The sequence below is a fragment of the Symsagittifera roscoffensis genome, chromosome 2, assembly GCF_963678635.1.
Source record: "Symsagittifera roscoffensis chromosome 2, txSymRosc1.1, whole genome shotgun sequence".
NCBI classification, from domain to species: domain Eukaryota; kingdom Metazoa; phylum Xenacoelomorpha; order Acoela; family Convolutidae; genus Symsagittifera; species Symsagittifera roscoffensis.
The window spans coordinates 14,432,594-14,460,366 of record NC_087063.1 but is presented as its reverse complement, the minus strand read 5'-3'; the positions used below and the strand labels follow the sequence as shown (position 1 = coordinate 14,460,366).

The following is a 27,773-nucleotide window of genomic DNA, read 5'->3' as shown; positions in this document are numbered from 1 at the left end:
TGGCGATATATTTTCTACAATTCTCGAGCTCCTTAATCTTTTCCCATGATTTTTCTCCCAATGATTTGTATCATTATAAGTGATCACTTAAAGATGAATTTAATATATTTATAGGGTCTTACGGTGTTTAGGCACCTAAATTTGACGGCGATTCAATCCCATAGAATTTGAGCTAAATTGCTTCTCCAGTGAATTTTTGAGTAAATTGTATTCGTTCGCTTCGCTCTAAATTGGAATTTGGCAAAAATGAGTATGTAAATCCAAAACTACACCCATGTCCCCTCTAATTGTGGCAACTACAAAGAAGGTATAGGTTGATTAAATAGTTCATCCTAGAAATTGGTTTAGGTTACTAATTTTGATGACATCAGCAAACACTCTCTGCTATGTGTGTCACAAGGAGAGTCGTTTGTGAATCACTCGGATGCAAAACGGAAACTGTTTCTCAAAGCCAGGTGGGCCAGAGACAAGCGACTGGGAAGAGAACAGCCCCAAACTGCCATAGTTGAACCCAGAATCAATCCACTGGCCATGGTATGTTTTGCTAGAAAGTGTATGGGTTCTTTTCCAGTGTCCCACCCCTCAATTTTTGTTGGACTTTCGCTTCGTAAAATTCGTGAAAATTCCATTCATATGTCAGGATTATTTTGATACTCTGCGAATGCGAGGGGGTGCGAATCTGAAGAAGAGCCATTTAACGCGCAGATACATTTAATATTGGTATTGTAGCGCAGTTGTAATGATACTTGGCAACAAATCATTAGATTATTGGTTAGGACTCGCACGTACGCAATGGTATGCAATGTGAGCTCTTACCATTTAATCACAACTTAGTTAAGCTTGAAATGTTAACTCCAGGGTTAGGTCTATGATTATGTAACAATATACTAATAGATTATGAATGACAATTTAGTTTTGTTAATGATTTGCAGGAGTAGCTTGAAAGGGGAGGGGCGCAGAAGTTGTAAGACAATTAGAGACTTTCCAGTGATATACGGGAGCTTGGAAAAGCAATTTGGTCGACCTATAAAAATTTTTTACATTTTGAAAATCATGTTTCGAAAGAAATCTATCTAGATTTAGAAATCTTCTGATAGAATACGGTGAGCTTTTCTTTCAGGCTTCCGTTGGAAACGGTATTGCATCTACCTTATTTTAATTGTGTGCTGTTTGATTTTGAAGTGGCCATCGCAATACCATCTTCTCATGTTATCAAGCCTTTCGTGTCTTCTTCAATTTTTCGGTGGCCTAGCGATTCCGACTTTTGAAAGTATCGGGATTGTTATGCTTGGGACGGTTTTTTTTCCAGACCAGTTTTGACTTTTTTATGACCCATTTTTGACTGATGCCTTGAACTCAAAATCAAAAAGATATTTTACCTGCGACTTTGTTGCATAAAGTTATGGGGGTTTTGAAAATTGCCAATTTGGGATAGCTTTTCGAGCTATTTATCAACTTACTATCAACGCATAGCGTGTGCGGCGAGTGAAATCATTCGAAGTTGAATTGAGGCAATCTTAATCATTCTAATTTGCTTGTGACTAAATGAGATGTCGATTGAGCATGGGAAAAAGATTTAACAGAAAGAAAAAAATTCGAAAAAAACTACTGCAGATACCTTACCGTGCCATTGATAAATTTTAGGCTTTGCCCTTATACGAGTAGTAATGCTGCTTAAAGTTTCATCTACATTGTAGAAATTTTGTCCAGCGTGCCTAATTGTTGTGATAAACTTATTAAATAGTTTCAGAGAGGGCAGATGGATTCGATTAGTAATGCTACTGATGGAAAGGATATTTCAATTGAGAGAAACACAGATGTGCCGGAACTGAGGTATCATGATCAGACTCCAGTATCAAAACCAACACCAAAACGGCCAAATATTGTACTGAGCCCATGTGACGAAGAAAATTCAGAGGACGATGTGACTGGGAAGCTGAAGCATACCATTGAAGAGTCAATGAAGTTGTTGATACCCAGCCTTGTAGAGCAAATCAAAGCGCAACTAATGACTGCAATCAACGTCGCTGTTGAGTCCGCAATAAACAACGTGAAGAAGGAAATCATCTCATCCTCCAAAATGGAAATATCATCTCAGGCGAATTTCAGCTATCTTAGGACTTTATCTGAAGCAGAAAAACTTGAATCATATAATCGACGAGATAACCTAAGAATTCTAGGAATCCCCGAGTGTTTGGAAGGTGAGAATAATCGTGAGAACTGTGATACAACAATAGCGAAGGTAGTGGAGATTTCTCATGATATTGGTGCAAATGTGCGAGCGTCAGATATCTCAATAGCTCATCGATTGCCATCTCGATCAAATAGAGGCAAACCAATTATCGTTCGTTTCGCCAGAAAAATCGCCAAAATCAACTTGCTGCGAAACAAAAAAAAAAGATGGCAGATAAAGAAGGTTTGAAAAATATAAGCGTCTTTGAAGACTTATCAAAGGCTCGTGTCAATTTCATAAAAATGATGAAGAGTGATTGCCGTATTAAATCTGCGTAGACCCGAGAAGGTGTAATCCATTATATATGGAGGGCAGACCAGCGACTATATCGTATCGATGGATTTTATGAAGGCGGGAGTTCCTTGAAATACAGATTTCAAGATGTGATGAATTGCTTCCAAAGTGTTTTCCACGAGGCAGGAGATAAAGGAGGATCGTAAACAATCTAGTGATGTTAATGTCGTTAATTCAAAACCAAATATTTCACAGAATAACAGTACTTTAATTAATAAAACTGAGAATTCCAAAGTTTCGGTGCTACATTTAAATATAAGATCTTTAAAACCGCACTTCGACAAATTGCAAGCACTTATTCTAAGCCTTGAGTCTCCACCTGATATAATTTGTATAACGGAAACTTGGTTAACAAAAAATGATCCCATATTAATATAGCTTTTAAATCAAACGCCATGAAATTCTCTCTTAAACGTAGGCTAGCAATAGCATATAATTTTGTTTTTCAGAATAATTTACTTCCAAAAGATTTTTTCGAATTAAATAAATCAGAACTGAACCGTTTTCAGGAATCTTTTTTCCATAATTATATTTTTGATAATGAGTTCTTACACAAACTGCTCTTTAATTGATGCCCACTCGGAGACTTTATGTCTCTGCTCTTTAAGTTCTCGAGGTGTCCCACTCGATGAGATGAAATTCTCTTTGGGTCACCCTCCATGCCTTATAATAGTATTCATTACTGTTGTAATGTAGATGGTAAATTAAATAATAAAAAAGTTAAATGAATTCATTTTTTTTTAAATATACATCATTGAGGTTCTTTGACGCTTTTTCAATTTTCTGATGGCGATATATTTTCTACAATTCTCGAGCTCCTTAATCTTTTACAATGATTTTTCTCCCAATGATTTGTATCATTATAAGTGATCACTTAAAGATGAATTTAATATATTTATAGGGTCTTACGGTGTTTAGGCACCTAAATTTGACGGCGATTCAATCCCATAGAATTTGAGCTAAATTGCTTCTCCAGTGAATTTTTGAGTAAATTGTATTCGTTCGCTTCGCTCTAAATTGGAATTTGGCAAAAATGAGTATGTAAATCCAAAACTACACCCATGTCCCCTCTAATTGTGGCAACTACAAAGAAGGTATAGGTTGATTAAATAGTTCATCCTAGAAATTGGTTTAGGTTACTAATTTTGATGACATCAGCAAACACTCTCTGCTATGTGTGTCACAAGGAGAGTCGTTTGTGAATCACTCGGATGCAAAACGGAAACTGTTTCTCAAAGCCAGGTGGGCCAGAGACAAGCGACTGGGAAGAGAACAGCCCCAAACTGCCATAGTGGAACCCAGAATCAATCCACTGGCCATGGTATGTTTTGCTAGAAAGTGTATGGGTTCTTTTCCAGTGTCCCACCCCTCAATTTTTGTTGGACTTTCGCTTCGTAAAATTCGTGAAAATTCCATTCATATGTCATATGTCAGGATTATTTTGATACTCTGCGAATGCGAGGGGATGCGAATCTGAAGAAGAGCCATTTAATGCGCAGATACATTTAATATTGGTATTGTAGCGCAGTTGTAATGATGCTTGCCAATAAATCATTAGATTATTGGGTAGGACTCGCACGTACGCAATGGTATGCAATGTGAGCTCTTACCATTGAATCACAACTTAGTTAAGCTTGAAATGTTAACTCCAGGGTTAGGTCTATGATTATTTAACAATATACTAATAGATTATGAATGACAATTTAGTTTTGTTAATGATTTGCAGGAGTAGCTTGAAAGGGGAGGGGCGCAGAAGTTGTAAGACAATTAGAGACTTTCCAGTGATATACGGGAGCTTGGAAAAGCAATTTGGTCGACCTATAAAAATTTTTTACATTTTGAAAATCATGTTTCGAAAGAAATCTATCTAGATTTAGAAATCTTCTGATAGAATACGGTGAGCTTTTCTTTCAGGCTTCCGTTGGAAACGGTATTGCATCTACCTTATTTTAATTGTGTGCTGTTTGATTTTGAAGTGGCCATCGCAATACCATCTTCTCATGTTATCAAGCCTTTCGTGTCTTCTTCAATTTTTCGGTGGCCTAGCGATTCCGACTTTTGAAAGTATCGGGATTGTTATGCTTGGGACGGTTTTTTTTCCAGACCAGTTTTGACTTTTTTATGACCCATTTTTGACTGATGCCTTGAACTCAAAATCAAAAAGATATTTTACCTGCGACTTTGTTGCATAAAGTTATGGGGGTTTTGAAAATTGCCAATTTGGGATAGCTTTTCGAGCTATTTATCAACTTACTATCAACGCATAGCGTGTGCGGCGAGTGAAATCATTCGAAGTTGAATTGAGGCAATCTTAATCATTCTAATTTGCTTGTGACTAAATGAGATGTCGATTGAGCATGGGAAAAAGATTTAACAGAAAGAAAAAAATTCGAAAAAAACTACTGCAGATACCTTACCGTGCCATTGATAAATTTTAGGCTTTGCCCTTATACGAGTAGTAATGCTGCTTAAAGTTTCATCTACATTGTAGAAATTTTGTCCAGCGTGCCTAATTGTTGTGATAAACTTATTAAATAGTTTCAGAGAGGGCAGATGGATTCGATTAGTAATGCTACTGATGGAAAGGATATTTCAATTGAGAGAAACACAGATGTGCCGGAACTGAGGTATCATGATCAGACTCCAGTATCAAAACCAACACCAAAACGGCCAAATATTGTACTGAGCCCATGTGACGAAGAAAATTCAGAGGACGATGTGACTGGGAAGCTGAAGCATACCATTGAAGAGTCAATGAAGTTGTTGATACCCAGCCTTGTAGAGCAAATCAAAGCGCAACTAATGACTGCAATCAACGTCGCTGTTGAGTCCGCAATAAACAACGTGAAGAAGGAAATCATCTCATCCTCCAAAATGGAAATATCATCTCAGGCGAATTTCAGCTATCTTAGGACTTTATCTGAAGCAGAAAAACTTGAATCATATAATCGACGAGATAACCTAAGAATTCTAGGAATCCCCGAGTGTTTGGAAGGTGAGAATAATCGTGAGAACTGTGATACAACAATAGCGAAGGTAGTGGAGATTTCTCATGATATTGGTGCAAATGTGCGAGCGTCAGATATCTCAATAGCTCATCGATTGCCATCTCGATCAAATAGAGGCAAACCAATTATCGTTCGTTTCGCCAGAAAAATCGCCAAAATCAACTTGCTGCGAAACAAAAAAAAAAGATGGCAGATAAAGAAGGTTTGAAAAATATAAGCGTCTTTGAAGACTTATCAAAGACTCGTGTCAATTTCATAAAAATGATGAAGAGTGATTGCCGTATTAAATCTGCGTAGACCCGAGAAGGTGTAATCCATTATATATGGAGGGCAGACCAGCGACTATATCGTATCGATGGATTTTATGAAGGCGGGAGTTCCTTGAAATACAGATTTCAAGATGTGATGAATTGCTTCCAAAGTGTTTTCCACGAGGCAGGAGATAAAGGAGGATCGTAAACAATCTAGTGATGTTAATGTCGTTAATTCAAAACCAAATATTTCACAGAATAACAGTACTTTAATTAATAAAACTGAGAATTCCAAAGTTTCGGTGCTACATTTAAATATAAGATCTTTAAAACCGCACTTCGACAAATTGGAAGCACTTATTCTAAGCCTTGAGTCTCCACCTGATATAATTTGTATAACGGAAACTTGGTTAACAAAAAAAGATCCAAGTGAAAGCTGGTTAATCAATGGTTATAATCAGTATTTTACAAAAAATCGCGAAACACCAGGTGGTGGTGTAATGATCCAAGCAAGAAACACATGCTGCTTGCTGAATCAACTTGATTCATTTTCAGAAGAAAGCTTAACGGTCGATATCTTAAAAAATGGCTATAAATTCTCATTATGTGTGATTTATAACCCACCAAAATCAAACAAAATGCAATTCATTGATAGGCTTGATGAGTTTTTGGAAAATTCAAAAAGTGCAAATCATCCGTTCATTCTTTGTGGTGATTTTAACATTGATATAATACCTGATAACTTCCTGAGCCAAAATTATTTAAATTGTATTCATTCAAATGGTTTTACGATAAACGGTCGTGAACCAACCCGCGTTACAGCCACCTCTTCAACTTGTTTGGATCATTTCATTTTCGACAATTTAACTGAACCTCATTCAATGGTACTAAATAGTGAACATTTATCAGATCATTATCCAATACACTTGGAATGGGTCAATAAGTGTCAAATTGTTAATAATGAAATTCCGTTTCGCGATACATCATTCCTAAAAAATCGGAGCCAAGTTGAAGAATTTTTAAAAATTGCGGAAAGTAAATTGGCCTCACATAAAATAGTAATTTTTGAAATGAATGATGCAGATGCAGCTTTCAATTTGTTCGCAAAATCTTTCGAAGAGGTATTGAATATGTTTGCACCATTAAAAACCAAGAAAAATTTGGTCACAAAGCAACCCGCCTGGTACACAAATAAACTTAAAAACCTTAGAACAAAGCGAAATAATGCACACAAAAAGTGGAAGTTGAATCAGAATAATTATCAACTGCTTCAAACGTTCAGAAGTTTAAGAGATCGTTTTGAGAAAGAAATAAAATTATCTTAAAAGAATTATTATTGGAACAAATTCAAAAACTGTATAGGAGACTCAAGGCAGACATATAAAATTTTAAACGATATCAGTGGTAAAAGTAACAAAAACAGCAAGATTCCTCCATTGCAATCATGCATTGATGAAAACGATAATGCAACAGACAGAGATGTTGCTGATAAATTTAACTATTTTTTCACAACAGTTGGAAAAGGACTTCAAAATGATGTTCCTAATGTTGATAGGTTTAACGTTGAATATGTTCCATATTCCATGCTTCTGAAAAAAACATGCGAAACAGAAGTTTTTAAAGTCCTAAATTACCTAGATAATAAAAGCTCGTCCGGTGATGATAACATCAGTAACCTTATTGTGAAAACTTCAGCGAAAGTCGTGGCACCATATCTAAGCTTCTTAATCAACTTATCATTCACAAAAGGCGTGTTTCCTAAAGAACTTTGTAAAGTGAAAGTACTGCCGCTTCATAAAGATGGATCAAAACTTGATGAGAACAATTATAGACCAATTTCACTTTTAATTGTTTGGAGTAAAATCTATGAGCGCATTATGTATAACCGTGTTTACTCTTATTTAGAGTTTTTTTCTCTCTCTCTTTTATGCAAAACAATTTGGTTTTCGTAATAAGCATGGCACAATTGATGCACTTGCTGAACTTAACGAAAGAATTAGAATGTATTCTTCGATTGAAATTTTTAGTTTTTTCCTTGACTTGAAGAAAGCTTTTGACACTTTTGACCATAATATCTTGCTATACAAATTGGATATGTATGGGTTTAGGGGTAACTGTTTAAAATGGTTGAGCTCATATCTCAGTAATCGCATACAGCGAGTTGTAGTAAATGGTGTTTCATCTAGCTGGAGTAAAATAGAATGTGGTGTACCACAAGGCTCAATTTTAGGTCCTTTGCTTTTTCTATTATATATAAATGACCTCCCTAAAGCATGCGAAACATCGGAAGTGTTGCTATTCGCAGACGATACGAATCTAACATCAATAGGTTGTCAAATAATTGACGTTCAAAAAGACATGACGTCTTTAAATAACTGGCTACATGCAAATAAATTGGTGATTAACCTATCCAAAACAGTTCAAATGAATGTAAAGTTAAGTGCTTCCAATCATTTATTTCAGTTAAACTCTTGCTCGATAAATACGAAACCTGTTTGTAAATATTTAGGCATTTACATAGACTCCAAATTTTCTTTTAAAAGTCATATCGATTTCGTCAAAAAGAAACTTAGTAAACAATGCGGTATAGTTTCAAAGCTACGGCACTACGTGCCGAGGTCTCAAATGATCGAATACTACAGTAGCAATGTCGTTCCCATTCTCCAGTATGGCATTTTAATTTATGGATGTTGCAGCTATTCGCAGCTGGAACAACTTAATGTTTTACAAAAGAAAATCCTCAAATTCATTTTTTTCAGAAAACGTCGAGATCGTAGTAATGATATTTTTGAAAAAATAGTTTGTTAACCGTTTATGAGTATCATCTCTATGAGCTATTAAAATTGGTTCTTAAATCTTAAATCAGTTATTGGTGTTCATAATGATAGCTTTCTGAATGATTTATTTGTTTTTCAAAATGCAAAAAGAGCTACTAGAAATTCTGATAGCAGCCTTCTGTTCGAACCATTTTGTAAACGCAAAATTGAGCGCTTCTCGATTCGATATTGCGCTTATAAACTTTTTAATAAACTGTGGGTTCTGAATTTGATACCTGCACACGTCAAAAGTTGTTCTTTATCAGAAATTTCGGCAATTTATCATTCTTTGAAAATATACCTGGTACAAAACCATGAATTAGTGAAACATATATTTGGCTTATAAAAAAAAAATTTTTAAACCCATACCCGTTGGTTGCACGCTACAGGACTGCCAGCTATATATCAGCTTTTTTGTGTAAAAAAATGACCTCCCAAATTTTTGATTTTTTTTGGATTTTTCTCACTAATTTTTTTCGAAAAACTTGAGAAAAAAAAAAAAAATTATACATATAATATTACAGCGCCCTGGAAGTATTGTTAAGTTTAGTACTGTTAAGTTCAGTAGTTAGTTAATGTCAACTTAAATTTATAAATAGATATAATTTTTTTTTTTCACGAGCTGTAGCTTTTGTATTTAAATAAAAATATATTTGCTCTCATTGTTTAATTTGATTTGTTTCATTAGAGATGTTTCATTTGAATAGAAGGGTAGACTTTTAGTGGACCAACAGGTCCCGTTGTCTATCCGTTCCTGTTTAAATGTGGCAAATTTAATTAATGCTGATATATTATTTATAAAAGGAAAAATATATTCTTTCTTTCTTTCTTTCTTTCCTTTAGACCATCTTAACTTTTTGAAATAAATTTATTACGGATTTTTGTTTTCTGTCACTAAAAACAAAAACCCACGTTTCACTGAACTTAAAAGTCAAATATTTTTATCCTTGAAAATGTGTGCAGCGGATGGGTTTTCAAAAAAGAATGAAAGTTTTCATTTCTTTTCAATGAAGTTTTGTATAAATGTAAAACCCAAAAGCTATTTATTATAGTTTGAAGGGCAATCAGAAGATTCGTGAATATGCCCTGTTATGAGAAGGACAAGTTCCTAAAATCGCCCTTGCTATGAGCAGGACAAATTTAGGAATTTGCCTTGTTGGCAGTGTTAAATTCTAATGAGTCTACTTGCTTCAGCCTTATTTAGGGTAAAGATCCCTCCTGTTTTTCAGTTTTTTTTTCAGTTTTTCAGTTTTTTTCGAAGATGTGCCACTTTTTTAAAGCTTTTTGCTTAGTAACCAAAAGCTTGTCTTCTATTCTGTGTCAAAGGTAACTTCAAAGTTTTTCTCCAATTTTGAAAATGGCGTGAAAAATTTTATTTCAATTTAAGTTTGAAAGTTGGTTTAGCTTCTAGGTTTTTTATAATAATGTTTGGGCACCTTTACAGCTTTTTGATAGCATGTGCTTTGAAATTCGAATTTTAATAAGTTAACAAAGTAGGTGCATTTTTAATTCATCAAATGAACCGAAAAAAGTGATTTATTTCAAACAACATAACAGAAATGAAACTCGATTTCAGAAATTTAACTCAATATATCTCGCAATTTTTTGAAATGTGGCTTTATGCTTTGCGATTTAATACTTGCAAAGTTAGTGTGGATGCATTCATTTTGTTATATTCTAAATTGTTACATGCAAAATTGAGTCTATTTGTATTTGGTGCCACTTTTGCTGAATGGCATTGGCAAGTTATTAGCATATGTAGCTGCTTTATTCGTGACTTGTGTTTGTCAGTTGTTAAGCTTGCGTGGCTGAGTGGGTAGTGCGCGAGACTCAAAATCTCTTGATTGCAGTAGGTCGCAGATTCGAATCCTAATTCGAGGCTTATTCCTTTTTTTCTTATTTCACTTGATAGCTGCTTTTTGTTCGTGTTCTTGCAAGTGTTTGCAAAGCGCAGCTTCGCCTCTGTGTTAATTTATAAAACTGCAGCTGGTGTTATATAACGAGGCAAATTTCGATCAAAATAAGGTTATTCAGTGTCTTTTTGACAGTTCATATTTCGCGATTTGATGCAGTTTTTGTTATGTCGGCTAAATGAAGTTGCATGTTATTTGGTTGGTGTCAGATTTTTTTGCTGATTTGATATTCCTCGATATCAATAAAGATGTTTCCTGAGTTATTTGATTCGTTGAACTGCATGCAGTTTGCTTCTGGGTGTCAAAATGTTAATAGGAGTCCCTGAATCAACTTTCAGGGGTTGTAATGTGCCCTCAAAACCTCCAGCTGAAAATGTATTTTATTTATTCGGTCGGTGCTTTGAAGTCATCTAAACTTTTCCAAAGCATATTGATAGTGTACGCTTATGGCTGTGGTTTGAAACTGGCTCTCATTTCAGGTGAACCCACTTGGAGCTTCCTGCTACACGGTACAGAACAAACGAGCTAGTGACGCAATCGTGGAAAGTTCCATCACATTCCTAACTCAGTTGCCAGTGTCTTGATTTCCACGAGGGAATGATGTTTGATATGATGCAACTATAATTGTACAAATGTGAATATGATAGATTTATCCAGCAAATTGTAAATAATTGTCTAAATTTTTCTCGAATTTGGTTGCAATTCAAAGCGTAAATTTTAGAAGCTATTTGTTCTTGTTCCGACCAATCTTAAAAAATGTCAACTGAATACGTCCCGCAGTTGGCTTTCCCTTAATTTCAAGTATCTCAGTGCATTTTTCTATGTAGATCATAATAAAACTCTCTCCACCAGGGTTTGGATTTCAAAAAGATTCTGCGAACAAGTCCACTCATGGTTGAGAAAAACGAGCGTGAGTTTTTTTCCATTCAGGCTCAAGTTTTGCTAAAAGAGGAGAGCGTCCGATTTACTTCGTTCTTCAGCTCCCCAAAATTGAGTCATTCTTCGTTTCAACAATTTCTTTCTAAAAGTAAAAGAAGGAAGTAATTGTCTCCCACATAGAACGTTATGATTTTTTCTGGTTTTTTGTCGGGAAAATATCTCTAGAGAAAAATATGTTCACGCTCAAATTTTATTTTTCGCGGTTTGACTTTTAAAATTCGAGTCAATGCCCTTGTTAAAAAAAATAAAATTATAAACTTACCCATAAGTGCACTTTTGTCTAAAAGAGGAAAAAAGTGCCCATCATGACCAAAATTTTTGAAGTTCGAAGATCTTTAACTCGGAATATACATATTTTCTAAATTCTGAAGTTAAAAATTGCTTAAATATTTTCAATCAATTATCTTTCGGTTTTCCTAGAGCTCTTTCACTTTTCTCCAATCATCCATATGTTGCTTATGTTTATTTTTCATACCATTGGATTAAAAAGTTTTTAAAAACTTTTGATACGCATATTATTTTTTGGGCTGATCATTGTTACGACCGAAGACAATATGGAGGAACTTTATATTTGGGTATATTTTAGTATTTTTTGCAAAATCAGTGCCACAATTAATTACCGAAATGCGTCGAGTGATATATCAAATTGAAGCCCTTTCAGACTTTCAAAAAGTTTTCTTGTCGAGAAAAACGGGTATCAAATTTTTGAGTCTTAGACTAGTTTCGAGCGATTAAATTGGTTGAGTAACGTTCGTTATTTACGCTAGGGATCAGTTTATGTTTTTATTACGAACCTTTTTTTTTCTAGCCTAACTATTAATAAAAAGTATTCATTAAAATTGTTCACGTATTTGGAAATTTCACTGTATCGTTGCAAATTGATATGATCTGCTCTCTACTTTTTTTGGCTTGTCTTTGGTACCCATTAAGCGTCCGTGGGTGATTGATAAGTGTGTGAAAGTCTTAATCTATAGGTCGCAGGTTCTAATCTCAGACATGGCCGATTTTTTTTACTAATTCGAAGCTTATTTCTAATTTTTCTTATTGCACTGCGTTGTGTTCTGGCTAGTGTTTGCGAAGCGAAGGAAATTTTCTGACTTTTCCTGAAAAACAACTAACAAAAATCATCAAAACCTATATGAAAGTCGTCACTAAGTTCTCTTTTTTAGTATTGTGCAGAATTTTTTTAAAGTATTGTGCAGAAATATTATCAAACAAAAAACGGAAAAAAAAATCCAAAAAATTCTATTCTTATTTTGTGAGGCAACTTTTGTCGGTTATGGCTAAATTAATTTTAAAAATTATATACTCGTTTGGCTATTTCTTTCACCGCACCGCGCAAAGAATTTGTATTGTAGTTTTTTATGAAATGGTCGAAACATTCTATGGTACTTGCACAACAACCGGCTATCCTTGTTTCAATGTGATTTTTCCTTTTTTTGTACTTTCGACTATTTGTTTTTAGTCAAAAGAGAATAAATTAGTTACAAAGCTGCAAGAAGTTGACATAAAAATAATCAAAATAGCTTTAAAGTTGTAGAAAAACAACTTCAAAATTGTAGTTAAGATGTCAGCCTTTCAATTTATATCTAATTTAGTGTGAAAACCGAAATTATTTTGACTCTTTTTTTCTCGAAACTGAGACAACTTCGGAAGTTTTTTGGTCGCCAAATTACGACTGAAAGGGCTTTAATTTGATACTACACTTGACTATCTACGTGCTTTTTTGAGGCAGTCAAAATCGATCGAAAACAAAACTAGCTAATCCATAATTCCTTCCAGTTACTTTCAGTGAAGCGCTCGGAACGATAATATGAAAAACTCAAGTTGGGGCTGCGATATAGGCATTGCATTATTAAGTGCCAATGAACGAAAAGAAGACACTAATTAAGGTTGTGTTTTTTATGCAGCACGGAAAGTTTTTCGCGCTCAATTGAATTTTCGAGGCTTGACTTTTTTTTAAAATTTCCTTTGTTTTTTTTTTATTTTGCGTGCCAATGCCAATTGGAAGGAAGTTTATGCTCTCTAATGACATAATAATTGAACATGGTGCAAAGACAAACCTGATTGATTTTCAGCTTCAAGTTTGTGTTTCATTTTTAAAGTTACTATTGATCCTGTTTTCTCGAATAAGATTACTTCATCTAAAAAGTGTTTTGGAGATTGAATAAGCTTTAAAGTGATATAATTTTTTCTCAATTGCTCAAAATTTATTAGAAAAAAAATCAATCATTTTCTGATTTCCATCAGATCATTGACACTTTTCCAACTTCCTGTTCGCCATATTATTTTTGTTCTAGATAGTTATATGCTTGCTATTTTGATGTCTCATCTGACATGATGTAACTGTAGATGGTTTTCAAGAAGCCGTGACTGTTTCTCAATTAATATATAAAGATGGAGTCCAGAGCACGTTTGTTGATTAAAAGAGAACTGGAGCGACTTAAAAACAGTCCTCTCTGGGTATGTTTATAGAGCTTTTTCAGTACAAAGTTATATAAGTTTTTTGTACTAGATTGAAACTAATCTAGATATATAATACTGCGGTTCTATTACTAGATTCAGAAGCATTTGGATATACAGTTACTGATAAATTGATTTTAAAAAACTTAACTCCATGTTCAACATTTTTTGACACTACTAACTAATACAGAATTGAGACAAGACAGTAAGGCCAAAATCCAGCTCAATTGTGAGCCGCCAATGCTATCTGTTTCTATTGCGATCTCTAGTGTGTTTTTATTTAACCAATACTTGGATCACTAATGTTCGAATTCAGGGCGTGGAAATTGAGTTATACATAGATGACAACATCTTCGTCTGGAATGTCAAACTAAGAGGACTTCGACATACTATATGGGAAGGTACGCATATGGAAGTTCATGTTTCCATTTATAAGACAATGTTTGGGTTAATATCTGACCCTCCCTGATTGAAATTTTTCTTTTTTTTATAATTCTTTTGCATGGTGTTCGACCCGAGTGCTTGAAATTGGGATATCATTTATCACTGAATGTGTCCTCAAGCAAAATATTATTGCATTACAGTATAACAACGATAAATTATTTTTTCAAAATGAAAGTTTAACGGTTGAAATGAGCTCAATGTGGAATGATTGTTATTTTGGCTGAATTTAAAATGCTGAATTTAAAAATGTTTTAAATTAATAGTAGTCAAGTTTGAGAAGTCCCAATCATGTGCTTTTCTGCTCTCAATCATGTGAAGTGGTTTTTTTCAGCCGGAGTATTCCGAGTGATTGTGCAATTCAGTCCTGACTTCAACTACGTGCCCCCTAACATATGGTTCCACACAATCCCCTTCCACCCAAACAGTGAGTAACCGTCATTTTTTGTCATTCATTAAAATGACCCGGCCAAGTTTCCATTGGGTATCATTGCGACTATGTAGTAGGGATTTGTATCGACGAATCATGGTCGTTGAATAGAGTAAAGGCCTTCAGTGGCTCGACTATAAACAGGAAGTGGAACTAGTTTACAGATCCTGTGATTCCACGGATTGATTATTAGTGAAGCTCGGATGAATTCTCCGATTAATTAAGTTGCATTTGAAATTAAATAAAACTGTGAAAGAAGTGAACCGATTTATTCTGAAACTCTGTATAGCAGCTGTTTGTCGGCCGTTTAGTTGATATGACAACTGGGCGTCCGTGTCTGAATCTGTTGCAGTCCTGGTGGTCAGAAGACGTCACAATGCACTCCATCTTCATTTCACTACAGGTAAACAAATACTATTCACACCTCAACCTCCTGTTTTACTGGTCGAAAAGAAACCAATAACACCAGTTTAAAGAAGATTTCAAAGAAGGTAAATTTTGAGTCATATTTTAATACGTTATTTTTGTTTGATTGCGTAAATTCAAATTTATAGAGGAGTAAAACTTTTTTGATGACTCCTTCATAAAATCGAGTTTGGGCCCTCGCATAGAATTTACAGTATCGGAAAATGACTCAAATTGTTTATATTTTCTGTTTTTTAACTAGATCTCGATTTAAGCATCAAACTACACTTTGTCTTTTGAGCATCGAAAAGAGTTAGCAACCTCAACATGATTACATTTTTGTTGCTTTTGACTTACAGGGCTACCAAAATCTCATAATCGAACTTACTGATCATGATTTCGTTTTTTAAAGGAAATGCTGTCCAATCCAATTCTGGAAGGAGCAGTTAATGAAGAGGCAGCCCATGCTTTGATTAATGTCCCCGAAATCTACAACAAAATGTGCCAAGACTGCATTCAAGCCAGCATTCGCGTCAATGGTGAGTCCAATCACATCCATCAATCTTACTTTTTGATTTCGAGTTATTGGTCGTAGTCGGTGTTCTTAGCATGAATTAGTCTTACTTTTGTTTTGCGTGATGGGTGTTGTCAGTAACTTGGGGGGATTGGAACCACTAATAGTGTCAATGCGCTAGCTAGACGCAGAGTATTTACATGAAATTGAGCTTCGAAATTGATGATTAGTACTTCATAACTCTTAAATTTTCCCTTTTGTAGCCGGTCTTCCACCTTTTGATCCGACAGATGAGCTCAGTTTCATCAAGCAGACCTTTCCCACTCCTCGTGTAAGAGTAGAGTACCCTAGGTCGGCCGAGGAGAAAACGGCGACAGCGGAGGAGGCTAGGAGTCGGACCCAGTTGGTGTCTTTCGAAGAGTACCAGGACATGTGGCGGACGATGGGAACCTCGCTAGAAAAGAAAACTGAAGTGGCTTCTTCGGGTTAGCCTAATCAGTACCCTCGCGCATGTTCCATAGGCAAAATTACTGGGATCTTGCACAGTCCTCCACGCATCGGACGTACATATTCGTATCATGGTGTGCTTAGTAATTTTACAGGTTTAAATTCAGACCAAATTTTTATGAAATTATGTGCTTGGCATGTGTGCATTTTGTATAAGAATCGGAAAAGATAAACTGTTGGTTTTTAATGCATAGGCTAATTGCGTAGTTTCAAACACATACGGTCTGAATTTGCAACACTGTAGAATTATATACACCATAATTCATATGTATCTCTGGCGGGGCGGGGCATGGATTGGAAGAAAGATTAAATTACACCAAATAGACCGAAAGTCAATTTGAAATTGTATGAAATTGATTAAAGGGAAATAGTAAACTAGGATAACCGGTTACTGTGTAAGTAGCACAGATTGTTCTGAGTATAGTCTTTCAAAAATACAAAAAAAAAGTTTTTTCAAAGTAGGGTCGTTTTTTTGCGTGGTCTGATGAAAAGATCTTAACAAAAATATAGAACTTAGGGATATTCGACACTCACAGACAAATAGGCCAATAGGTAAACAGTTTTTGCAGAAAAAATACTAGAAAAACGAACAAAAATTGTTTAAAAAATTGTTAATAAACGTTTCAAATTTTTTTGAATCTTTCGACTCTCAAAATGGCGCGAAAACACTCCAAAAACTCAGTTTTCATGGTTTCAATTCAGCATAAATAAGCTATTGTAATCCTAGTCGCTCACCTTATTAGCTCGCAATTAGAACAAAAATCATTCGTTTCTCAACCGGTTTTTCTCAACACTGGGAATTTTTTTGGAATCATTTAATGTCGTTCGAATAACGACTGAAAAGGTTTTTATATGATATCTCACTCAACCCAAACCAATGATTATTTGTAAAGTCCAGTTATTGCGTGGAAACCAAAAGAGTAAAAAGAAAAACTATAATTCACCTGAATATTAAGTTCCTCCACATTTTTCAAATGGTCCGAACAATAGCTATGGTTTCTCCTTTCGGACACACTTAATTATGGGCCAACTTCATGCTATATCAGTTGCTGTGAGGGCTGTATAAAATAACTTATAGATAGAATAGCATAAAATTTTGCCAGCTTCATTTAACTGTTTAATTTCTTGTCAAACGCTTCATTTCTTCTACTCTATTTTTGTTATGTTAAAGTTACGGTCCTCGTTGATGTGTACCAAATGCTAAAATGTGAATTAAGTCATGTTAAATTTTTTGCAATTTATCCAGGTCCCCATGGTAAGTCGCTGCACATCACCTTGAACTAAGTTTTCTAAAAATGGTTTTTGGAAATTATATAATCATTTATGTTTGCACGTTTTCTTGCAAGTTTTCATAAGAAATGTTTTCTTTTCAAATGCACTTCAATTGTGTTAAAGAAAAAAATTACTGATAAAAATTTTTTTGATTTGCCTGAAATTGTGCAAAAGGCATATGTTATTTAAAAATTTAATTATTTTGATGCGGAGGTTGTTTCAAATGAAGGTATTGGCTAGAAATGCTGGAAAATCTTTCCATCATTTTTTTAGCCTTGCGATAAGCAAGGGTGTTGCACTCGGGTACTAGACTGTTTTTCCCGTAAATTATTTTGTTCACAGGATGACTGAACAAAATAATTGTCATCTCTCTCCATCTGTGCTTTAGTCAGCCAACAGACAAATTTTGAGCAAGTCTGCATTTTATATTCCCGTTTTTTCGAAATTTGTTTTTTATGTTGATTGTAATCAGTATATCAGTTTTTTTTTGTTTTTCCTCTTGATTCGACTTTAAATAATTTTTTTTTCAGTTTATTTAGAAGGTAATTGGTTTGGTTTGCTTTTTCTTTTTCTCTCTTTTTATTCGGTTTAAAAGGTTTTAGCTGATAGCATTTCGGCTTAGCAGTCTCTTTTTGAGTGGTTATGAGTCATTGGTTATTTTAAATATAATGATTTGAGGGGTTTATTTTTTCAGTTTTCAACATTTTTTTTCGACGTAACGTGTGTCTGCCCCAGAATTGTCGGCTTTGTTACTGCTTTGTATGTTTTTTATGCCTATTAAACAATCATTTGTGTTACTTATTCGCATATTTTTTTGAAACGAATTTTTTTCGAGACAAATGAAGACATAAGAATAATTTTTGGTAGATCAATTTTTTCGATATTTTTCGAAAATTTTTCATCTGCGACTTTCATGTCGGTTTTTTGTCGGTTAGTTTGCAGTGCTTTGTATGTGTTATATCGCAAATGGTGCGCAATGGAGATTCAATTCGCCTCTGTGTTTTTATTTTCTTACTGGGCAGCAAAATCCTATTACATCACTTCATTCTTCCCCGACTTCTATTCGATCGCACATTCACATAATCATGACCTCGCTTCACTGACCTGCATCACTATAACTTCTCTCTTATTATGCAACATTTTTGACCTAATTACAATGAGTAATCAGATTCGCTCTTTTTCAGCCCAGATGCAGGAATACGAGTCTAATTCATTGTTCACCGAGGAGGAAATGAAAGAACATCTGCAAAAACAACTTGAACAGTACGTGTTTTAAATACCAGATTTTTCGTGGAGGTGACTTTGAGTCAAATGTCTAAAAATTGTATGCCTGTTACAATTCATATCACAGCTCCTATTCAATATGTTCTAACACAGCTTTCCAACAATTCCATCAATGATTATTGATCCGACTATTTCTGAAAAAAAGACGGAATATTTGCGCTCGGGGTGTTTTTTTTTCTCCAGACAAATTTCGACTTTTTAATTTAAAAAGTTTTGACGGTATTTTTTAATATCATTCGAAAGGTATCGTTGTGTACTTTTATATAGCGTGTGGGTCATTATTTTCGAATGAAATAAAAAAAAACATTTAAAATTTTTTCATTTTTTTTAATGTCACCCATTTTCCAAAAGCGTACTCTACTTCATACACCTTAAAATGCAGTTGGAACATTCAGGGCTTCGCCCTGATACGAGCAGTCTTGTTCACTTTTATTACACTTTTTTTTCCAATTATATTTTTACAGTACTACAGTATTCGCCCCATTTTCTGCTGTTTTTTTTAACAGCAAATGTTGATTGAATTAGAGTAATAGTTGCAACAACTCCAAGAAAAAAACTAAATTAATGAATTTTTTTCCTTTTAGTCTGAAAAACGGAAAAGATCAAGTATTCTGAATTCAGTCTAGTTTTTCTGGATGGCCGAAAGGGCTTTTTTTATATGATACCACACTTGAACCTCCACAAGATTTCTTTGGGGTTATCAAAACTGAGAAAAATCTAACCTAGCTTACGGTTCCCCCTTGATGAAGTAGACGGGAAAATAGAGTGCTCACAATCATGTAGTCTAATGATCTTTGTGTTTTCATGCTCTCCTTTCAAAAATTTTTAGACTCTTATATAAGTCAGTCGTAATGGTTTTTTCAGGAAATGTCTTAAAGTTTGCTTACGCTCAATGTTGATTAGGCAAACTCCGTTATCGAACAGCAAAGTTAAAAATTTTACAAAAAATGGGATCAACTTCTAGTTTCGAAAGTGGAATTTTCCAGCGGAATAAAACAAACTTTTGATGCAACATGAGTTAATGTAAGCAAAAAAAGTGTCAATCATAAATTGTTCTTAAAATTCTTTGAAGCCATATATTTTACTTTAATTTTTAAAAAGAATTAAGTCAATTTTTTTCTACTCGCGTTCATTGATTCTTTTTTTCTGTATGTTGGATGTGTTTTTAGCCTTGCAATAAGCAAGGGTTTTGCAAACGGGTACTAGACTTTTTTTCCGTAAACAACTTTGTCCGCACTTTTAGACGATCTCCTCTTCTAAAAGATCTTCACTTCTAGAAGATTTTCTGGTTTCAGGTTGTAATTATGATTTAAAGCTTGTAATTTCGGGTTGTAATTTTCTTTTCAAGTTTCAGGTTGTATTTATCTTTTCAAAAAAGATTCTCAATTTTTTTTGGGTTCGCGGTTTTCGACCTAGTTTCTCTTTGTTCCTTTTCCGTTTTTCAAACGCCATTCTTTATCTTAAAGTTTTTTTCTACTTTCTAAAGCATTGGTTTTTTTTTCCAATTTATAGAGTTTTTACTATAACTGAAACTTCCTATATGTGTAAATTTACCGTGTCTGATATTGAGTTTTTTAATTTTTTTTCGTGTTTTTTTTTCTTCAAATATTCAAACAGTTTCATTTATGGTACATCGACTTAGTCGACTTGTTTTGCGTAATTTCGAGGTTAAAAATATCTGTTTGTGATTATGTGTTTCAGTTTGGATGGGTCGTTAAAGTTTTTTTAAATTTTATGAAAATTTTTATCATAAAAGTTGTTTTCTACCCAAGGTTTGTTGCCTTTGTTGCCGCTTGGTAACTCTTTTCCTTTTTAAGGGCTGTTTATGAACTTCATCCTATAAATATGAAGTTTTTGAAGCTGTATTTTTTCGATTTTTGTCAAGTTACTTTTTCAAGGATTTTTTTTCAAGATAATTTTTTGGCTTCTGCCTTTTTTTCATTCACTATTTTGTTGCGCAATATGTTTTTTTGCATTGCCCGTGTTGTGAAGCTCCGCTTCACCTCTGTGTTTTTTTTGATGTCAAAAGCGAATGAACTTCACACAATTAACTCAAATAACTCAATCGCCTTAAATAATTAACCTTCGGGCTAGGCCTCTGGCTGGTTAATTCTGTGAACCGGAGAAAAACGAATATGTTTATTTTGTACCAAACATGGCGCTTTTGTATGACAACGAGTTTGATATATAATCGGATTTTGTTTCTATTTAATTCCTATTATATATCCTATGTTTAGCCTTCTTTTGTTTAGCCACACTGCCATAATGTACGGTCGGTTTGGGAAGCAGAATGTGAAGCCACCTGCGAAGAAGAACAGCAAGATGGAGAAGGTGGAGATGATGAAGAAAGTATACCTCAAACAACGCACCCTCAACAGTGAGTAGATAGACTTCTATGTTTAGAAGGGTAGAGTGACAATTCGTAACGGCAACAATTTAAAACAAGCGAAAATTCGTAATAAGGCATTGGCAAGTAGAATACGCTTGCTCCGCTTCGCTGTTCTGCGCTTACCTTGGGCACGAGAGGAATAGTGCGCTTAAATAAGTGTTTGCCACTTAAAGTGTTACCAATTTTCGCTTTTTGGAATTGTCTCCTGTTACGAATTGTCGCTTGGTACGAGTTATCGGTTCACGATTTAGTCGCAGTTAATGGGAAGAAAGGAAATTTTTGGGGCAATCCTCTTTGATTAAAATACTCAGAAAATCAATTTGAACGAATTAGAGTTGAATAATCAAAACTCTCAGAGAAACGGTGAAAATAATTTCAGGCAACAAAGTTTATATTAGCCGAGAAAGGGCTGGATTTTGGTTTTAGGAGAAAAATTGAATTCAAGATTATACCAGTCCGAAGAATTATTGATAAATTGTCTCTTTGCAAGGGTTCCAATTCTTTAAAAATGAAAATTTATTTATTCAATGCTATGAAAGAAGGTAATATTCTTTAATTTAGATTTTTTCTCAACAAAAAGTCAAAAATTTTGTTCAAGCTCAGATCTATATTTTGGCGGTTCAAATATTGATTTATTTTTATGTTCGCGTAAGTTACGCACTCCAATAATATGGAGATGGCTGCAAAATAAAGCCTGACTTTAACTTCCAAACGTGGTCTTCAGTTTTCAAACTTTCAGCGGTATCAATAATTTCCCTAATGATCCAGTTGTCTTAAGTTCTGTTAGTTGAACAAAGTTCTTGAAATTCGAATATCTTTTATATAATGAAAGTTTTCATGTAAAATTCGAAAATTATGTAGGAATGTCTAACTCAAGCAGAAACTTTTTAAATTTCTTGTTTAATGATGAATTCACTTTTTTTGAACGCAACTCCCAAATAAAAATGCTCATTAGTTGGCTCTTTTTATGCTTATCATTGGCAACTTAATAACATATGTCCTATCGGCTTTATTGGTGGCTAGTGTATTCTGATTTTCCTGCAATTGTGATGCAGTTGCGAGGACGTGCGACTCATAATATGCATGTTAGTGGTTTGAGTTCGTCTCATTGACATAGCAAAAAATTTTTTCAAGGTTTTTTGTCTTTCCTTTTCTCATTTGACTTTTTGTCCTTTTAGAGCTACTTTTTGCCGTTTTTTGCTTGTGTTTGCAAAGTTCAGATTCACGTCTGTGTAGTGCCAGTTGTTCCTATAATTTTCATATTGCCAAATTACGAAAATAGTTGTTTTCCAATGCAGCTGCTTGGCTATGTTCCGGCGTTGGCTTTGTATATTTTTTAATTTCATTTTAACCTATGCTTTGAACTTCTCGTGTATATGTGTAAGTCGAATCGTTTGTTACCTTTTTTTTGCTAACCGCTGAACCAAATGACTTGATCAAATGTCCTGACTACTCGCGTCGGTTGATGAATGTGGAGAATTACCTTTAGTGATTTGGGTTTGAAGTAGCGGGGGAAAAGATCATTTGTTTTTGATGTTTTCTGGAGTTTCTTTCCCATAGATGGTTGAAATTGAAGAATTGCCGCTTCTACTGCATTACGTGCCATATTAACCTAAGCCTAATTTTGATTAAACAATAAGTTGAGTAATACAGCAAACAAATACTAGAGCTCGAAATAATTCGAAGGTTGGAAGAATTAGTCTCTCTTATAACAGAAAATAAGGGTGGAACAAAATTGGTGGCCAGATTGGGCATCACTGGTTTTAATGTAATGGAACTAAGAGGGGCGTAACTAGTGATGATTTGACCCGGGTATGAGCCCTCGGACCTCCCTGGCCCAGGTGATAACGGTTCCCGGGTGTGAATAGCCCTATCAGATTTCGGTAACTAGCGATTAGAATGGGATCAAAATTTGGTATGCTATAGACCTAGTTGAGGAAAGCTTAAGCTTAGAATTTCAGACCACCTAGGCTCTTCCTTCCGGTTTTATGCCCTTATTAAACAAACATTTCAATTAAATCTGGAAATCGTCATTTGGCCTCCAAGGAACGCAGAAAGCTGAAACTTGGAAAAAATGGTAGGTAGTGACAAGGGACATCAGGTAATAAAGTTTGAACCCAATTCAGCGGTTGGACGGGAAGCTATTAGCACTTGAAAAAAACACTTTCTTAGACTGTAAGTAGGCCATTTATGCAAAATTTTGAGTTCCGAAAAAAGACCCCCTGTGAGTACAATCCCTTCCGCGACTCCTTTTGATGTTAATAGTCCTTCCCTGGAAAAAGTCATAGTGGACCTTCGAAATGAGATAATCTGGGAAGTATTAATCGGATAGTGATGAAACTTGTTGAGTAGGATTCTCATGGGATCATGGGAGCCTAAAACTGGCCGAGGAAGTTGACCAATGTTGACCCTTTAAGTTGACCCTTAGGCGTCATGACCCCAAATTGCATAGAAAACCCTAAAATTAAAACCGAAAAGTGATCTATCTCTTACAAATAATAACTGGGAATGGAATCTGATCATTGAGTAGTAGGAAGTAAGGTGGATGAAAGGCAACTGTAGGGTCTGCAGTAGAAGTCTTGGGGCTCAAAACAATACCTTGTTCTTCTAAAGTGTTGCAGTGGTGGGTTTTTAAAGTGGACTTGGTAAAAATTGCGTTCTTCTTAGCTTCGTGAATAAGTTATAAATAGATTTTCAACTAGACCAAAGAAAAGTAGTCCCAGAGGAAACTGCCAATAATAGGCATGGGAATTAAGTCGCTTAAACAATATAAATAGACGGGAAATTCACTATGCTCCCCGGAGTAGTCTTTTTTGGCTTAGTTTGACTGACCCCTAATGGACGAGCTACGTTTCCCTGATAGCTAGAAGGTCGGGATTGGAATAAGTTATTGATGGAAACTTCAGAGGCTTGAAATGAATTAGCCACCCATTAAAAGGGTCTTTATCTACCCTCGGCATGTTGGAAAGTTAACGGGACAATCAAAATATTGACTAAGAAGCTCACTGAGTAAACATAATATGATTTTGTGGTTGAATTGAACTCGAGGGCTAGAGAAGTCAGGAATTAGGTGATTAGGATCGTTTGACATTTGTTTGCTTGGGTTGAATTGTAGCAGCTACCGCATACCAGGTATCTAATAAGCGTAACAAAATTGATGTCAGGAACCCAAAGTGGCAATTGTCAGTGTTAATAGGGGAGAAATGTAGTTATAAAACATTCGCAGAGGAGTGAATTAAGCAAATCCCAGGACCGATAGGGAATGACGTAACTTTAACCAAAACTAAGAATAAATAAAGAGAAAAATCTAGAGGGTAGCAGAGAGCCACCTAGAGGCAGAACAATTACGCTAAGAGAGCGAACGTTTGGTTCAAATCATCAGCTAGAGAACAATTATCAGTATGCGACTAGATAGTTGCTAAGCATTAGAGAGGACGATTGAGGTAGCTGATGCAGTGAGGACGCTATTGCTTGAAGCGAAGCTAGTTGTGTCTAATATTGTTTAGTTGATTTGAACCAGAGTTAATACAGGTTTGAGTTAATTGCATGAGCAAGTTTGCGCTACTGGATTTGATGAGTTTGGGGTTTGGTCAATCGAAGAATGGAACGAAATGCGGGTTTCGTTATAGACGTTGTTGATAGTAGTTAGCTCATTAAGGGCTTCGTAAATTGATTTTATTTACTCCGATATTGAAGAATAATTAACTTATTTTGCCCACGATTTGCTGAGCTAGAAACGCAAGATAAGAGCCGAAAAGAGCAGAACAACTACGGGCAAGTTGCGTAATGCTTTCATCTGACAACTAACCTAACATTTTTGGGATTTTGATAATATCGTGTCTTAGTGTCCCCCGCTATTACACAGTATAAAGGAGAGAATCTTTGGGGCCATGTATTATTTCATTGCATTTTCGACTGAATGGAATGCAACGGTCGTACAGTGGGTCCTACCGGAAAGCCTTGATTCAATTTCCGTGAGATACGTTTCGATCATGATCATTTAATTATAACAAGCTTATTGTGGCTTTTCCGATAAAGCTCTTGTTCATTTTTGGCCCTCTAATTTACTGACTATTTTACGACATTCGTGTTCGGCCGGACCGACCCTGAAATTTTTCTAAAGGCGCCAATATCTAAGATTAAGACCATTTATCCACGGGGGAAAGGACCAAAACAAGAGCTGTACTGCTCATTAAGGCGAACCGCTGTTGTGCCCTTGTTTAAGAACTTCATGCAATTTTTTTTGGTTATTTTTTTCTGGGCTGGGTAATGTTGCTTCACGCTCAAGCAACGAGCACGGATCATGGTGGGCCTCGAACATCCGACCTTTTGATTGAGAGGCGGAGACGTAACCACTTCACCCACCGTTCCGATCTATTTATTTTAAGATGAAACGCGCCAGTAAATGCAGTTTTTTGATCAGAACTTTCCAACAAACTTCCAAAAACGGCTTTTTTGACCTGTGTACCCAAAAATTATTGTCAAAATAGGATCTCTACTATGGTGTTTTAGTAGAGAAAAAAGTAATTTGGTCGATCAAACAAGTCAAAATTTTCAGATAAAGCTACAACCGCCACTGATCGTAATGATTCGTAAACAGAATAAATCTTGAATATTTTAGCTCCGCTTTCGACGCACCGAGAGAACACGATTGACCGAGAGGCGAACGAACTCGTGGAGTGGGCCACCAACCTAGAGGAGAACGAGTTAGACGACTACTAGTTTTCTGCTACACCCTAGTGAATGTCAATCTATCAAATTATTTATGTCGAGTTAGAAGTATGGATCGTAAGCTAAATGTATCAAATGTTCATATGTGAATAGAAAATTATCTGTAATCATACTGTAAATTGAAAGGATATTCCGATAATTAAATTTTCGATGATTTAGATATTTAAGGCGAAGTCTCTACGATAAAATTGAGTTTCAAAGAGTTAGGTCGCACAATTTTTAGTCGTGTTTTTTATTATAAAGCCGAAAGTTTGTTCATGCTTAATTTTGTTGGTGTTCCGACTTGGTGTTTTTATTTTCATTCAGACACTTTTCAATGTTTTAACTGGCCTATTTTGAAGCGTTTTATAGCATCTGAAATGCATAGTCCTTAGTGCATAGTCCTTTTTAATATTTTTAAAAAGTTGCAATGTTTTTTTTTCATTTTTCCATCAAATTTTGAATTTCTCAAAAATAGATTTAATTCTTAGTATTTGAAGTGCACTCTAATTTTGTGATGAGACAGCCCCCTTACCCTTCAATTCTGGTGGCCAAACTTTTCCAAAGAGTCCCATTTTGCTATAATATCCATTTTTGGCGGGACATTTTCAAAAAATTTCTGAAGAAAATTTGAGGGCCGAGTAACGCGCCGAAAAAAAACCTAATATTTTGATCAATTGTTTCAAAGTGTTCAAAACGTCATTTTTGATCTGTGTTTAAAAAAATCATTGATTTTTCGTATGCACTATAATTGATCTTTAATCCATCATAACCTATTTCCAACGGTTTTTGTGCCGGCGGTCAAAACAAAATCAGTTACAGTTGGTTATTGCTCATCGAAGTTCAGGGCGACTGAGTTTCAAGGATCTGATTTTTGTTCTGGTAATTGATATCTTGCTTATCTAGTTTATTTTAAACTAGTTTTAACCAATTTCTTTTTAAATAGTTTCTGATTTTAGAATCCAACGCTTCCAAGAAACCAGATGCAATTAAAGAAAAAATGAAATTAAAGAAAAAATGCCAAAACATTTGATTAATTTAAACATTTAGTGGTTTTAGCAGAAACAATTTTTTATTGTTCCATCTTCAAAATGTTTGCAAGAAACCCTTTTAGTCATACCTCTCACAGCAAACTAACAAAACTGTTTTTGTAGTCAAACGGTCAGATGCCCACCCTAAAACTTGATTGTTTGAGCGGACGTACTTGAATTCTGTATCTTGTTCAACGAATTTTTCAATCAATTCCAGTAGATAACTGATATTTACTTTTTTCAGCATACAATTTTGCTATAAAGGCTATTTTCCATACTGTCCAGTACAGATGTTTAAGTCACCGTCCAGTCACTTGAAGAGTAACTTTCGAAAAGGACGTTATTTTTGCTTTTTTATTTGATATTTATTACGTTATTTGATACGCTATTTATTTGATATTCAAAGTTTGTTATCTAGTTGCGATGACGCAACTTTTTGCAAAGTGGATGAGATATTTTCTTCATAAGTCAAATTTAGCTAATAACGTATGAAACCACCAATTAATGATCCCTTATTTCTTTGATCATTAACTTTATGTACCCTTAAGCACAAAAATTTCGTAAACATTGAACTTCAGAAACCTAGAACAACTTTTATAGGTAATTTAACACTGAAGTAAAAGTTTTGATAAACCCTGAACTGCGTGAATTTACGCTAATGCTCGGAATTAGCGTGCATTCATGCAGTTTAGGATTTACGAAAGTTTTTGCTTTATTCATGAAACTATGAACTTTTTGAAAAATTATTTTTGAAATGTCTTACCATTATTCAATTGCTGTCTTATCTTGATATCCAATGTGTTTCTTTTCACCAGGCTGCCCACTTGGTCTCTATTTTAGAGGCTAGTCTCTAATTGGTCTCTATTTTTTCAG

At 34.9% G+C, this 27,773-nt stretch overlaps 3 protein-coding genes across 4 annotated transcripts in view; all 3 read left to right on the top strand.

Moving 5' to 3' along the window:
• The window catches only part of LOC134839038 (doublecortin domain-containing protein 1-like), a 196,256-nt gene extending 185,018 nt beyond the window's left edge, over positions 1–11,238 (top strand). For both annotated transcript variants that reach the window (XM_063854438.1, XM_063854437.1), the window contains exons 35-36: positions 349–534; positions 10,995–11,238. In XM_063854438.1, the coding sequence (XP_063710508.1) occupies positions 349–534; positions 10,995–11,099 (291 nt within the window). In that variant the 3' untranslated portion in view covers positions 11,100–11,238. The remainder of the gene's footprint in view (positions 1–348; positions 535–10,994) is intronic.
• On the top strand, positions 5,040–26,021 carry LOC134839040 (ubiquitin-conjugating enzyme E2 U-like). The gene is made up of 10 exons (XM_063854440.1): positions 5,040–5,065; positions 13,755–13,917; positions 14,234–14,318; positions 14,693–14,785; positions 15,100–15,191; positions 15,606–15,732; positions 15,971–16,192; positions 18,671–18,749; positions 21,023–21,147; positions 25,781–26,021. The coding sequence occupies exons 2-10, from the start codon at positions 13,852–13,854 to the stop codon at positions 25,879–25,881; spliced, it is 990 nt and encodes a 329-aa protein (XP_063710510.1). The 5' UTR covers positions 5,040–5,065; positions 13,755–13,851; the 3' UTR covers positions 25,882–26,021.
• The window catches only part of LOC134839039 (bromodomain-containing protein 1-like), a 390,829-nt gene continuing 368,104 nt past the window's right edge, over positions 5,049–27,773 (top strand). The window contains exon 1 of the mRNA XM_063854439.1: positions 5,049–5,066. The gene's annotated coding sequence lies outside the window, so the exon portion shown is untranslated. The remainder of the gene's footprint in view (positions 5,067–27,773) is intronic.

Coding starts and splice junctions, on each gene's coding strand:
- LOC134839040 (XM_063854440.1), top strand. CDS start 13,852: ATGGAGTCCAGAGCACGTTTGTTGATTAAAAGAGAACTGGAGCGACTT. Junction 15,733..15,970: donor AGCCAGCATTCGCGTCAATG/GTGAGTCCAATC, acceptor TCCCTTTTGTAG/CCGGTCTTCCACCTTTTGAT. Junction 18,750..21,022: donor CTGCAAAAACAACTTGAACA/GTACGTGTTTTA, acceptor TCTTTTGTTTAG/CCACACTGCCATAATGTACG.